General features: G+C 43.2%; 1 protein-coding gene across 1 annotated transcript in view; it reads left to right on the top strand.

The window, feature by feature from the left end:
- The window catches only part of fut8b (fucosyltransferase 8b (alpha (1,6) fucosyltransferase)), a gene marked incomplete at its 5' end in the record, with an annotated part of 34,417 nt that overhangs the window by 4,731 nt on the left and 13,693 nt on the right, over positions 1-15,993 (top strand). Inside the window, 4 exons of the mRNA XM_079216137.1 lie at positions 4,139-4,257; positions 5,282-5,444; positions 10,055-10,169; positions 15,515-15,752. Of these exons, the coding sequence (XP_079072263.1) occupies positions 4,139-4,257; positions 5,282-5,444; positions 10,055-10,169; positions 15,515-15,752 (635 nt within the window). The remainder of the gene's footprint in view (positions 1-4,138; positions 4,258-5,281; positions 5,445-10,054; positions 10,170-15,514; positions 15,753-15,993) is intronic.

The following is a 15,993-nucleotide window of genomic DNA, read 5'->3' as shown; positions in this document are numbered from 1 at the left end:
GATTGCGTTCGTATAGCCTGCTTTCATCCACGCCAACCCAGAATACTTCACATCTCCATCCATATGTATGGCTTCCCAGGTCAGATTACACTAAATCTAACCACAGGAATATGTATGCTTCGCAGTGCCACCCGTGCCTCTGCCGTTCAAACTGTGCCGCCCGGCTCTGATCACCCTGTGAACTTCATGGTTACCGGATGAGGGGGCAGGAGCCAATGGAGCGACAGCTGGGGCACCATTTCAGAGGAAACTGGGTTGCATGCTGAACCTCACCTGCTTTCCGACTCAGTGCTCACTTCCAGCGGGGCTCATCAGGACCTGCTTTCATAGCTTGTCTTTTACTCCACAGCATCTCCCCCCACCTTTCCGCCCTGCCTCCCCCGAGTCAGAGCTTTTCCTCATCTGTTACGTCTCTTCCTGTATCGTTTGATTTAGACAACGTTGAATCCAGCTGCCTTGTCTAGTCTTCGCTTCAGGTCCTCTAGAGATACCGTCAAGGATCATTTGTGTATTTGTGTACGGTATTTGCCTCCTGCGTGTGTCTGTGGGTTTTGATTCCACCGAGTGTTTGGATATATTTTATATCTACATATCTTGGTGGGGGATGCTTGTGGTTTGCCTGCACCAGCATTGTGTCTCTTTGGAGCGTGTTAGCTAACCTCTGTATCACGTCTCTACTCATTAGCCTGTGCTGGTGTGGCCTATTTCTTCTGCCATGTTCAAGGAGATATCATGTTGCTTCATGTTACAGTTTTAGCCACACTTAAAACCCCAGGGAAATTATGTCACTTAGGAAATAGTCCTATTTCCTGTACAATGCTTTAACGAGCAAGTTAGGGTGTGGCCTCTGGGAGATCCGGTTTATTATTGTTTTGAACAGATTTCGCTGTGAGAATAGACAGAGTTGATACTTGAAAAGGAAACACACCTGGGTCTTATTTCAAGAGATCTGTGTCGAGCAGCTGGAATCGGCATTCCCAGATTTCACAGCAAAAGGATATTTTGAGACACACACACACACGCGGTAGTGTGTGTGTGTGTGTATATGTATGTGTGTGTGTGTGTGTGTATATATATATATATATATATATATATATATATATACTTTTTACCGTTCAAAAGTTTGGGGTCACTTAGAAATGTCCTTATTTTTCAAAGAAAAGCACAGTTTTTTTCCAATGAAGGAAACAGCTGTTTTTTAATGAAATATCTACATAGGTGTATAGAGGCCCATTTCCAGCAACTATCACTCCAATGGTCTAATGGTACATTGTGTTTGCTCATCGCCTTAGAAGACTAATGAATGATTAGAAAATCCTTGTGCAATTATGTTAGCACAGCTTAAAACAGTTATGCTGGTTGGAGAAGCTATAAAACTGGCCTTCCTTTGAGCTAGTTGAGTATCTGGAGCATCACATTCGTGGGTTCGATTATACTCTCAAAATAGCCAGAAAAAGAGAACTTTCATGTGAAACTCGTCAGTCTGTTCTTGTTCTTAGAAATAAAGGCTATTCCATGCGAGAAATTGAGAAGAATCTGAACATTTGTCTGGGTGACCCCAAACCTTTGAACAGTAGTGTGTGTGTGTGTGTGTGTGTGTGTGTGTGTGTGTGTGTGTGTGTGTGTGTGTGTGTGTGTGTGTGTGTGTGTGTGTGTGTGTGTGTGTGTGTGTGTGTGTGTGTGTGTGTGTGTATGGGAAGGTTTATCCTTGTCCATCACACAGTTACGTAGTCTTTCCTTTTCCATAATTTCTGTGGCTTTGAAGCACAATGCTCAGTGAGTACTCAGCCAGGGCTTCTCCGGGACCGAGGCTTGAACAGAGAGAGGGAGATGAGCAGCATTAAGGGCTGTTGCAACTTAAGAAGTCTCGTCTTTATGCCTGCCAGCGACTGATGTTCCTCACTCATGGAGCAAATTGAGTTTGCATGCCTTGATGACTCACTAAAATGGCCTTTGCAGTGTTTCACCGATGCCCCTGTGCATTCAAACATATTCCATCTTTAATAGTTTCATGTAGAGGAATTTATTTTGTATAATAATGTCGGTGGTAGCTCTTTTCTTTTCTCGGCTGATTTGAAGCCTGTGCTCATTTGTGGTTCCATTAAATGCATGCAGTAGTTATTCATTGTTCGTCGACACAGAGCTGTGAAAATGTGTTTTCTATCGATGCAACATATTAAATGGACTGAAAAGCTGCCCATACATAATTTTAATTATAATGAGCTATTTGTAAAATGAAGAGCTGGAAATTAGCCACGCTTTGAGCTTTTGAGCTCATATTTCTGTCATACATGCTCACATTGTATCAAAAAAGCTAGCGACCATATGCAGAGTTGTGCCTCCATGGCAAAAACAGTGTCATGGAATGATTCATTGTTGGCTGCCGCTGCACATGACATGATCTTTTTAGTCCTACTTCACACGTCTCAGTCCCATTCAGCATAGAGTATGAACAATAATGGAAAGAATGTTCCATTTCAGCTGCTAATAAAATACAACAACAAATAGTATTACATCTAGTCACTGTTTTTTGATGTAGTTCTGTTTTGTTATTCATGTTTTATCATGTATTTCCCCCACTAAATTGAAATTGTATCAATTATAGAGTAACAAATGTGTCCTATTACCTTACAACAGGCAGGCATTCTTAGTCATTAAGCAAAGTCACGGGAGAATAGTGGTTTTTATAGAGTTTTTAAATCAAAGTCGCAAAGAAATATTATTTAACTGCCACTTGTCTCCATAGTTTGACATTAATTACAGAAGAGGCATTTGATAGTGAAACAGGATATAATTATTGGAAGTATGGCTCAGAAGTAGATAGGCTGGCCCTAACAAACATGACAAATGAATCTGTACTTTGTAGATAATTTTAAGCTTCAAATAAATAAACTGGGACAGGGCTCCAAGAGGCTCCACTGTGGTGTCTTAGCAAATCAAGTAGAATTTTTTTCACTGGTGTACATTAAAAGATGACATCCCTCACAAGTTTTTACTGCACATTTTCAGCCCAGAAACCTACAAATGAGAAAATGCAGTAGATTAAGTGGCGTGGTTTGGGATGATAAACATTCTCAGTGCCTCTCCAAACTCCTCATTAGTGACGAAACTAGGTGTTGTAAATATGAAAAGAAGCAGAATTCTGCAAATGCGTGGCCTGCAGTATTTGTTGACACATTTTATTCAGAGACTGATTTTTGTTGACTGTTGAAGCGGAAATTCATAATATTTGCACAACATCCAACAGGTTTTTTTTCCAGATTGATAATCATGAGCAAAGACTCGAGACCATCTTGCCAACACCAGCCGCGTTGCTAAACTCGCCGAGGGTGTAAAGTGGACAATGGCCCCTTGTCCTCTTCCTACCTTTCCTACTTCCACACCCAACTACACACTCAACTCCACAACTGTACTTGTGTTTCTTCATTTTGCACGGTTGTGTCGCAAAACAATACCAGACACTTGCACGGTCCCGGCTGGTAATTACAACCAAGCTACTTGAACTCTGCCCTCGTCGAGTTTGTATTCCATTAGAAAGATTAAATGTAATAAACTGTTTTACAAGTGATGCAGTAGTTTTACATAAAATTGGTGCTAAACCAGTTGCTTAGACAATGAACGACAGCAATTTTGATAATTGTTTTATCATTTAAAGTGATTAAGGAATTATTATTTATTTTCTTTACTTCATTAAGTAATCAAAAAGAGATTAATGGCTTCTATGATAATGGAATTGGTTATTACTTGCACCTCTGCATAAGTATTGAGTATAATTTTACAGAATATTTTTTCCATTAGACATTTGTATTTACTTGGATAGAGGTTTTCCGAGCACGTCCAACTGGTAGGAGACCCCGGGGAAGACCCAGAACACACTGGAGGGATTATATCTCCCAGCTGCCCTGGGAACGCCTCGGGATCCCCCACAATGGGCTGGAAAATGTTGCAAGTGAGAGGGAAGCCTGGGTCGGCCTGCTGCCACCGCGACCCGACCCCGGATAAGCGGCTGATAATGGATGGATGGATGGATGGAGTTTTCCACTTTCAGCAGAGTATTTCTGCAAAGTAAAGCAATGTTGCGCTCTCTTCCTTCGCCTGCTCACCCAGCACATCTTCGCCTTGTGTCTTTCTCCCCCAGGATACCAGAGGGTCAGGCAGAAGCCGGGTCCCTCGCTGCAGGGAGACTGCGCTCCCTGGAGGACCAGCTAACCAGAGCCAAGCAGAAGATCCACAGCTTCCAGAAACTCACTGGAGATGGTAAGCAGGGCAGGGCCATGTAAAAGGTTGCAGGGAAGGATTTGGCACAGAGCTTGGAAATATGAAAGGATTGATTTCGAAGGAGCAGGGGTTTGACTATATACGGTCTAAACCAGTCAACGGCTCTTGTGAGCTTCTGCCTGCAGCGAGAAACTCAGTCTAGTCTGCTGTTAAACCTGCTGTGGCTCAGCAGCGATGATGGCATAGCCATGCAGTCGGGTGGGCCGGGTTATGTGTGTATTTGCCACTCTAAGCAGTGTTCAGAGGGGATGTCAGGTGAGCTGGGAAATGTGTGAATGAAGTACAAGCAGTGTGAATGCCCCAATGGCAGAATGGAGGAGAGAAAATAGACGGACGGGGAGAAAATAAAGAAGCACATGTGAGCGGGGAGGGCAGCGCAGGGTCAGCCTTTCAATCTTGCCGCAGGGGAAGAAAAAGCTAAAAATACCCTCCAGCTTTTTTTCCACCCAGGGAAAGAGGGAGGAGAGAAGAGGGGAGCGCAAGATAGGAAGGTCAAAAAAAGAGCCTTTTCCTCTCAACCACCACATCCTTCTCCTGCTTGAGGCTGTCCTTCCCTTTCCTAGATTTTTTTTGTTTGTTTCTCTCCCTAGAAACCAGAGCAGTCAGCTGTGTTATCCATGTGGGTTGCGCGACAGTGTGCGGCTCATTTGGGGTGTAGAGTTTCTTCCTGTTGTTCGAACGGTGTCAGAAAAGACACCAGGGAGAGCCACGAGACAAAAACAGTGATCAAGCGCTCCTTATTGAGGTCAAAGCACCACCCAGGGACAAGGAATAATAGAGGAACATTTCAATAGTTAAATTCCAAAACCTTGCTTTGTACCATTAGCCTATTTAGACTTATATAATCCGATGCTCAAACATTGTTAAAGACCTCTTGGCTTTCCTCAAACCGTGTTCCTCCCAGCTGTGTTCCCATGGAGCTGCTTTGAAGTCATCAATTCATTGTTTAACAGCATACCTGTGCATCAAATGTATCTTTATTATGTGTTGTTGTGACCTGCAGGCCCTGGGCCCACTCAGGAGGAGCTGCGTAGGACGGTGGAGAACGGCGTTAAGGAGTTCTGGTACTTTGTTCGCAGCGAAGTGAAGAAATTGGCCAACGCCGAGCTCAGCGAAAGGCTGAAGTATGCAGACACACTCCTGCAGCACATGGGACACCAGGAGAGGTGAGCATGTAGTTGCATGAAGGGGGAAATGTCTAAATATGTCACAAGGATCTGAAGGGAACCATGGCATTTGTGGCAAAGCCAACACTGAAATCGGTAAAGAAACCAGATAAACTGTCGTTGTTGGGGCAGTGTCTCATTGAGAATGCCCTCCAGAAAGAAGCAGACCTGGCTGGTGGGGCTTTTATTCTGAGTGGAGTTTGCATCTTCTTCGTTTCCTCCCTCGGCCTAGAGTCATGCTCATTTGGTCATTTTGAAAATCAAAATTGCCAATAGATGTGGGTGTGAATGTGTGTTTGTCTTCTCTGTCTTGCTTCTTCAACTTAACACACTCCCAGTAAGTATTGGGACAATAATTCTTGAAGGATGTATTTCCTATTAATAAATATAACCCCTTCTGATGTACAGGTCTGAAAAATTGCTTTTATCGCTATCATACTGTGAATGTTGTTGATCACTAATATCTTGTGCTGTGACTATTAGCCGACCTGATTACTGAGCAATCAGCGGGTTCACCTGGTATATACAGGCCTGGGTATTGAACCTTAATACTTAAGTGGTTTTCGACCTAAAGGTTGGCTCAGCTCAACTTTTAAAGCAAAGATTCTCTATTTCTACCTTTTCGATTTAGGTTAGTTTTTCTTATCTTAAAGACTTGACATTCAATTATAACGAAATAATCAACAGATTTATTGATGATGGATATAGTCATTAGCCGAAGTCCTCAGTGAAGAGATTGTTAGCGCTAATGATCGTCAGAATACTGATCAGAAATCTCTCCCCATTGTTTCTTTGTGGATGTTGATCACAGACTCCCAGGCTACTGTTTACCAGCTCTGCCTACTGATGATGACAAAAGTTGACATATTTGACAGGTGAACTTGAAAGCAGCACTGTGCTGAGAAGCAAAGGGCAAAGGTCATAGACACATTCTGTCATCTGGATGGCTTCCACACTGCTGAATGAAGAAAGGCCTGATCACTTAGCCAAGTGTTTCATTGTAATCCTGCTGAAGTGGCTTACAGGGCCCATTGTCCTAGTGTTTGCTGCCTAAGCTGCTTTCCAAGGACTGACTCCTCATTGCGTACACATAGGCATGCATGTACACACACACAGTCACACACAGACACATACAGACGTTCACATGCATTCACTCTACTCCATCTAAGCCCACCAGCTTTCTTTGTATCTGCTGCAGGCCGAGGCCAGGAGGGCCAGCACAGAGGTGGAAAGAGCAATGAAATGTTTGACTCGTATAAATGCATCGCTCCCTCGTTTAAATTCTGCTCAGGAAGGGTGTAAGGTCCCAAGTTAAATACAAATGTTAGTAATTTTGCGGCCATCCCAATTAATACCATCACTGCGTTTATAGAAGGCTTTCCGTTTCACAAAGTTTAAGTGACAGCTGGAATGAAGCGGTGTGAAAGTTCAGAGATCTGCCAGAAGCAGTTTCCAGAAAGTTCTGATTTCTGTAACAGGAAATGGACGCTTCTGCATCTATAAAAGAATGTACCGGAATATAAAAAAAAATGACATGATCTTGATCTATTTATCTAGAGAAGTATCTATAGATTTGCATCTATATATTATTTGTATTATTATTAGTGTTCCGATTCTTTTTCCGATCATTTTCTATTAATCTTTTCTCTAAATTGTTCTGTATCCAGAACTCAGTGACGTTGTTTGACTCTTGATATATAGTTTTATACAACAACTGTCATAACTATCTTCAGATACTAGAAAAACAAAACGTATTTACATTTGAGAAGCTTGAAGCATTGGATTTCTTAACTATTTTTACTTTCTAATTTAACCCACTAATCAATAATTCAGTTTTCTTTTCTGTTTTTTTTAAACAATACAGTCTAAGGAAACGGAACTCTGTGTAACACCAGATGGATAGGACAGTTGTAGGCAGAGCAAGAAATGAAAACAAGTTATGAGATCAAGATTAGGTTGGTTAAACTCATTTGACTGTTTATTTGCCACCAAATGGCTCTCATCAGGTCACAGAACAGCACGCTATAGGCCAGCGAAAGCATCACTTTTCTCATTTCTCCTGTTTCCCCATCATCTGTCTGACTTGAAACCTGGTACTCGCTCTCACCTTGTGAATATTCTCCCATTGGTGCAGCATCAGTACTCAGAAAGCTGTGCTCTGCTGCCAAGCCCAGCGGCTGCAGCCTCAGCAGCTGCTGTCTGAGCCAATCAGGAACCCCGGGGAAGCCCACAAGCTGCACATACTGGATGCCCAAGACCACACGCATTTAAAAGCACACAGAAGCATACACCCCCCCAATGCATACAGACAGCAGGGCAATGTGGTGTCTTGCTGCCAAATTCCTCAGGGCTTTTGTTGATTCCTTCTTGTTAGATTGTGTGACCAGCCAGGTTAGTTTTTCCCTCAAAGGGTCAATGATTGCTCCCCCGTGTGCTCCTGGAGGAGCATTTGACATTCGTGCACACATTGTGGTTCCATCTTTAAAAATGGGACAATGAGTAATGATACTGTCTTATTTTGGAGAAAGGCTCTCTTCACCCTGCCGCACTGTTGAAATGGGACATGTTTTGTTTATCTGCTTTGTGTGTGTGTGTGTGTGTGTGTGTGTGTGTGTGTGTGTTGTGTGTGTGTTGTGTGTGTGTGTGACACACGTCTTTGCATGCACTACTGAATATATGCATAGGAACCTTCAGTCACACAGGATGTGACTGATTTGGGTCAAAGAAGTGAGTAATAGATTAAGCTTGCATAAGGGTGTGTGTTGGAGAGAGAGAGAGAGTGTGATGTGTTTGCATCTGCCCTTAGCTGCAAGTATCAGAGCCCTTGGGCATGTTTGTAAGTGGATGGTCAGGATATTTGGCAGCGCGTGACATGACACAAATTCGCTGTCAGAGGCGTGCAGATGGAAGACTTAATCCAAAACCGAGCTAAACATCCAGAAAGACGTCGGCTTGACAAACACAACACTTTTTTCTCTAAACATCCTGAAAGCATGATGGGCCTTGGGAATGTCAAACACTCAGTATGCCGTAAACATTTGCTGGTGGCTGTTCTTATCTAAAGCCCTATGTCACGTTGTGGGAACTTCAGTAGGAAAAGGGATTTTACACACATCACATCTATAAGCAGGTAATAATCAAGTTAATGTATTCTATGTGAGAATGAGAAACGTCTGCATCTCGACCCTGATTTGAAATAAAAATGAGCATCATATCTAAGAAGGTCGCAGACAACATATGCAAGTGTGTAGTGTGAGATGTGTAAAATATGAAAGTCTGCCTAGTCGAGATTGTGTTGACATAACTCTACTATGTTGATATGGTGTATGTCTCCTTTTGTCATTTTGATAGAGATATATTGTGCCGTGATATTGCACATTTTCTTTCTAACACAGTTTAGAAACTGTTAATAACCAGGTGGGAATTCCTGTTTTGGGGCTTATACAGTGAATAAGCTTATGGTTCTGTACACAAATCACGTAAATCCATAAAATGACCATAAAACCGACCTGCTGATAGATTTGCAATGTCTCAATGGTCGAGAACAACCAGAGATAAAAAGTATTAACAAGAGCTCGTAGCTATTTTACAAAGAAAAGACACAATACAAAAGAGATCAAGAGATTGTGTGATCCAGGCTACATCCAAGATGAACAAACGGTTTCAGTTCTTTTGATCTACAATACAGACCCTGTAACTGCCGGGGCCAGGCGGTGAATAGAGTTAAAAAGTTTCTCTCTTAATTGTCTTTCCTTCACTTTCTTTTTTGAATAGTTAATGAGAAGGCCAGCCTTTTTAAAAACACTGCGATCATTGTGCCTAAACAGGCAAATTTAAACAACAACAACATTAGACAATACAAAAATTGTGATTTATGGTGATTTTCCTAAAAGCACTCGCCTCACTGGGAGGAAGCCACATGCGCTCCTTCTGCAGCGGTGGTGCAGCTGCCCCCCGTCTCTGACCAACTGGTGCTCACTCCCAACTCGTCAGATATCAACGCTTTGTCAGTGCTGCTTGATGTCTGATAGTGATGAGCGGCGGCACCGGGCTTTCAGCGAGCTCCAATGTGCAAACTCATTCACATCACTATCCGACTGTCGGAGAATATGGCCACAGCAAGTTCTACGGCCTCCAGTCCGCAACACTTCAACACGTTCCTGTGAATGACTTAACATTTCAGGAGATGCGCTCTAATCTGTCAAAATGACAGATGGCCTTAAATGTTTCCTTCATTATCAAAATAAATGTGGTCAATTACGTAAACTGTTCAGTTACCGCGACCGCTGCTGTTTAGAAATGTTTACAATTTTGATGTGACGTGGCCAGATATTGTCGTCGTTAATGAGAGGAAAAGAGAAGCGTGTCTCCTGAAAAAATGGGTGTTGAGTGCTCTGCAGAGATTATTAAGTACCAACGTCTCAGAGATGTAGTGTTGCTGTCCGGGCAATGCTCATAGATTTGATTATGAGTGGATTGCTGATAACACTGTTGCAAGGTGTATTACAGACATACAACTAAACCAACAGAGTTTGTAGCGATCGGTGTTTCTTTTCAACTGGTTATGATAAATGAATAATTATAGTTTTTAAATGTGTCTGTGTCTGCAGATCCATCATGACAGACTTGTACTACCTCAGCCAGGCGGACGGAGTGGGCGAATGGAGAATAAAGGAGGCTAAAGACCTGTCGGATCTGGTCCAGAACCGAATTACCTACCTACAGGTACCTACAGACACACCTGCTGCTCAGCCAACCGGCCATGCACGCACTCTTACACACACACACACACACACACACACACTCACATTCACGCCGCATGTACTGTAGACACAAATACACGGTAAGCAAGTATGTAAATGTTTCCCTCACAGGCACAACTGCACATATGCGTTCTTTGAGGACATCGTTCACACTTGCTTGTCTCATTTGCAGCATCCATAACAGTCAGCCTCAGTTTCCACAAGGAGCAGGTGATGTGTGTGAGAGCAGACTGTCACAGCAGTTGGATCTGACAAGCAGGATTCTTGTTGCTTGTCAGCGATTTAGTGACACACGCACACACAAGCGACAAAAGACTGACACACATGCAGACTTGCAAAAATGACAGATCGGCAGACGGCGCATATGCAGAAATAAAAATAAAAAAGCCGAGACAGACGCACATAATATTTACCCAGGCTGAGATAGATGCACATATGCTTACAGCACTACACGCATCTTCAGACCAATGACATATCCGTTCACCCTCGCCCAGCTCCGGTGCTGCCTGGTTCCCGGGGAGGTGTGCCGCGGCACCGGGCCCTGCAGCATTAATGAGCCGGTGTGTTTGATGAAGAGGACCCAGTCAGTCTGGCTGGGCGGAGACGGCACCACTAACAGCTGCTGTCACCACCGCTGAGGGATCACACCGTTCCACCAGCTGCTGTCACTAATTCATCACACACACACACAGTCGTGTACATATGGATTCACCCGCACCTACGCAAGAAATTGCCGCACACATACACAAGATTGATGCACATGCTCGTATGCAAAAAAATGCCCTCTGTGTGTGTGTGCGCGCGTGTGTGTGGGTGTGTTGCACGTCTATATGTACACACACTGACAGACTCCACCCTCCTATCCTGCTGTCTCTGCCACCCGCACCAGCCTCTCCCTTCATTCCTGGTTTCACTCACTCGTTCTCTGCGTCTGCTCCATCTGTCCACTCACAACATTCAGTGAACATGGCTGGCTTCTTCAGATGGATTTCTGTTGGATGCGCTTTTCATCTATTTTTGAGAGCTTGGTGGTATTAATTGATAGTGAGGAAGACGGGGTTTGTGATCTTTGGCATGGTGAGATTTGGCATCACTTGTCGTTCATCAAACGTGTTCAGTACCTAAAAGTTAGAATCCTTGAAGCAACTGATCAGTATTTTTATATTAGAGTTACGATAAGGAATAGACTCAATTTAAAACTCATGCCTCTTCATAACCTAAGTAAACAAGACTATCAGCCAGACCCGCTGCCACACATTCGTATCCCATATCGTCACAGACTCAAACTTGGCCAGAACTCTTGGCATCACTTTCTAACGCCCAGCACGTTGACCTATAACGCTCCAAAAGATGCTCGATGCTAAAGTGCCTCTATCATTATTCTTAATGCTTGTCATCGGGTCCGATTCCCCCGCAAATCAATTGAAAAGATTTACGGCACGCAGGTTCCCCAGAAACTCCTCCAGGTCAGACTCCAGCTTTAAGTTGACACATCAACCTCAAGGTGATATGTCAGTGTGGTGTTTATTGGAAAAAGATTTTAGTCCTGGTTGATTTGACAACACCTGTGGTTACTGATGACGATGGCAGCATTACTAATACGCAGAGTTCAATTCAAGTCTGTCAAAATAACAGGAGGAGAGAAACTGGTGTATCTTTTCTGTATCAGCAGAGCCAGAGGAATGTGCAGAGAGAGCAATTAATGCATCCCATTTATTTGTATATTGAAAACTAAAGAGGACAACATCATTGTAACACAGAATAGCGAATCAAATGTTGTGTTCTGCATTATGTCTTCTGCAATATGTGAAGTTTCCCACATCTTGTCCAGTGCACACATGCATCCTTTTCCCTTGTGTAGGTACAGCATTTCCATCTAGTACTGGAAAAGGCAAACGCAGCAAGAATTAAGAAGACTGAATTATTATAAACAAAGAGGCAATTACAGAATGCAAAACGTTAAATGGCTTTTGCTGAGAAATATTGCCAGCAGTAAATCGTACAAAAATGGGGTTTTATATAATAAAATAAATAAGATTTTCTGATAATAATATTTGAGTTTTCTCTCAGTGAAGCGCAATGATATGAGTCATTATGGATATTTTTGCTCATGCCAACAACCCAGTCTTTCTAAATGACAGCAGTGATGTCTCTTCATGTAAAACAAATGTCTCACAACCTGCGCACTACAGGTGGTTTTACACTTCAGGCATCTATGAGAAAAGACTTTAATTAGCTGGGTATAGTGTGAAACTGCTAACAGAGAGCGTTAAAACAGACATTTTCCAAACATATAGTTGAGTTTTTACTTCAGATATCTTCAAGCGTGTGCGGCTCTTTCATCTTCCACTGTGTTTTTGAACATGGGCATCACAGTGGATAATTACCTGAGGCCGACATACTGTTTCTCTTATCCAGTTGTTCTTAGCCAAATTCCCTACAGAAACAATATCACGGTGGTCTCTCTGAACTGAATCGCTCTGCGACTGCCTCTATGTTTCACACTCAAAAAGCACACCATTTAAACAGCCACTTAACCTACAACACAGAGCGGTACTCAGAGGCTGCCTTTGTGCGCGCATCTGCCGCCATTATCCTTGAACCGAGTCTCTCAGCGCTTCGGAGTCATTCCAGCGTCATCATTATCAACCAGGGATCCAATGCTGGCCTCCACGCCATACGGCCCATGCACACACATGCAGACATTACGGCTCAGATACCGAGCGTCTTCTGTCAGGACAGCGCTGTAGGTTATTAGCACAGTGGTAAGGGAATGGTAGTGAACTGGCAGCCTGTAAGTAACACCAGGGAAATACCTGTGTGGCTTGTCCTTTCAGCGCGGTGGCTGCTGTACTCTGTCCATGGTGTTATTGAACAGCAATGGTGGTTATCAGTTTTCGGCTCCTCTCCTCCTTCTTCCTATTTTCCATGCCCCTCTTTTCTATTGCCCCTGTCCTCGTTCTCATTTCATCTCCCTTGTTTTTTTTTTATTTGTTTGATCCTCTCATCTCTTCTACTATTCGCTTCCCGCTCCTTCTCCTCCCTCTCTTCCTCTTCCTCGCCTGCTAGTGTGTGATAGGCAGAGTTAGCCGGTGGGTGCCGCACGGCCTGATTACTGTGAACCATCCACAGCTGCAGCCGTCTAATGAGGAAAACACTCCCATCAGCCGGTAATTGCTGTTTAGGAAGCTGGTTGGCACCAGCGTTGCCGAGTCGCTCAGACCGGCTGCCGAGCGAATCACAAACCACCCGGCGACCCATCGACAACACGGCGTGTCACTCTGTTGGTTCCCACTTTTTTATGCAAAAATGGAAAATCCTTGTTTCTCTCCTCAGTGCCTCTCATTTGGTGTTTTTTTTTTTTTCCTCAGACTGTATGATATTGAAGCTAACTTAAGAATGAGAGTGAGTGAAGTAGGAATAGGAGGTAGAGAATCAGAGAGGAAAGGATATGAGGATAGAGGTAGAACATAGGAGGGGAGAGAGAGGGGAAAGGTTGGTACTGAAGCTAACTCGGACACAACACTGCTCTCCAAAAGACTAAAGACCAGATCAGAGTAAACTAAATAATAACCACTGTAAAGAAGCCCCAACTAAAAGCAGATGGGCAGTAGATCGGAATGTTATCTGGTCCTAAAATGAGACTGTGAATTGGCAGAATATCTCTCTCCTGTGGGAAAACAAAAGCAGACACAGATCCCAACTAAGAACAGTCTATGCCCACAAATTGGCAAAAAAGGAAGACGGAAAGAATCCTGGCAACCAAGAGAGAAAGTAGAACAGGTGGTCACTGTCGACAGGTGAGGCTGCGACGGAAATCCGTTGACAACAATGTCATACATTCAATGAAATACAGAACATTTACTTTAACAAGGTCAACTCTGTCATTTCAAAGAGCTTAATGACCTCTCACATTAAAAAGTACTCATTGGAGAAAGAGACAAGGCACACAGTAACTAGCTGCCCAATATGTATCAACATGCCACAACCAGAAGGACTATGAATGACTGACTGACAGACAGACAGACAGACAGACAGACAGACAGACAGACAGACACACACACACACACACACACACACGGTGTAATGTGATCTGTTTAAATGTAATTGGAGACTGAGTGAATGTTTCTGTTTCTACATACTATCCATTACTATCCACAACTGGAGATTCATTTCAATACTGTCCCCCTTCATTCTTCCTCTCTCTCTCTCTCTCTCTCTCTATATATATATATATATATATATATATATATATATATATATATATATATATATTGCTGAGATTTGTACCAAACAAAGATGTTTTCTTGAGTCTGTATTGTATCATGTTTAGGACGTATGTGACACACATTTTGCCTTTCACAAATATTGTGCCTCCTCCCATTTGATCATTATAGCCAGCTATATTGTGGTTTCAATAAATTGTGCAGATCTAGCGTTGAATTGAAAAGGGATAAATAATGAGAGAAAAAGAGATTACAGACAACAACAAAATAAATTATTGAAGAATAGATATAAAAGGATAAGGCTGAGGATTGTTCTTTTTGCCAACAAATACCAAAAGACCAAATCCGATGAATCTATTTCTTAATAATGTCCAGCCTCCCCTCCGTCTTTGGCATGCTGCCCTAAGCGCATTGGTCCTACTGACAACTTCCATCTTAACAAGATGGTCACAAATATATAGTTTTTTGCTGACGCTCAGTAATTTCTTGTAAATGGTACTCAAACAGGGGCAAATAGTGCATTTGCTGGGGATTATATTCAGCCAACTGTTTATGTGCCAGTGCAATAGCACAATGTATGTGGGTAAAATGACTGTGGCCATGTTCATACTTTTGAAGAAATATGCCACTCAGTGCAACGGTGTGGTTCATTTATGTGTCTTTTAATGTTTCGACAACAACGGTGAAAACATCTATATCAGGCTTTGACGGCACAGACGATACTTGTTATCAAAATGTATAAAAAATATAGAACATCCATCGTTGTATACTTTAACAATAAGAATGAAAGAGGCGGGTGAAAAAAGATGGAAAAGGTTAGCAAAAGAGTCATATTTATGGCTGTCAAGGAGGGAGAAGAAGGGAAAAAACAACTGGCAGGTAAAGCGGGAGAGACGCGAACAGAGTAAAAGAGGGAGCTGGTATAAACTTGGAGCAAAGTGGTGTATGAGACAGGCGAGGGAACAAACAAAACAATATCAGCCATGTGTTATTACAAGTCAGAGAGCAGGGCTTTGAGAGATGCACGAAGAAGGTCAAGCAATAAAAGATGTTGAAACATTCCTTCCTCTCCTTCTCCCAGAACCCCGCAGACTGCAGCAAGGCGAGGAAACTGGTGTGTAACATCAATAAGGGCTGTGGTTACGGCTGCCAGCTCCACCACGTCGTCTACTGCTTCATGATCGCGTATGGCACCCAGCGCACGCTCATCCTGGAGTCACACAACTGGCGCTACGCCCCCGGCGGCTGGGAGACCGTCTTCCTGCCCGTCAGTAACACCTGCACTGACCGCGCCGGGGCCACCACGGGACACTGGTCAGGTAGGTGCACGCGCACACCATCACCATTGGGAGCAACACGCAGCCACAGCCTCCAAACGACTATGATTGGTCGCTTAATAATCAAATAAACCGTGTTGTCTTTTGGTCTATCTCTGCTAAAAGATTGGGTCTGCCAGACACTATCTTTTGTGCTGCTACAGCAAGAACAAAGTGTGAATTCCCTGGCTAAGCAGGACTGTGCAATTCCTTGTTCAAGCACTTTGGCAGCCAATGAAGCAGC

Source organism: Taurulus bubalis, assembly GCF_910589615.1.
Source record: "Taurulus bubalis genome assembly, chromosome: 3".
Classification (NCBI taxonomy): Eukaryota; Metazoa; Chordata; class Actinopteri; order Perciformes; family Cottidae; genus Taurulus; species Taurulus bubalis.
Note: the sequence above shows the minus strand (reverse complement) of the source record. Positions and strands in the feature narration are given on the sequence as shown.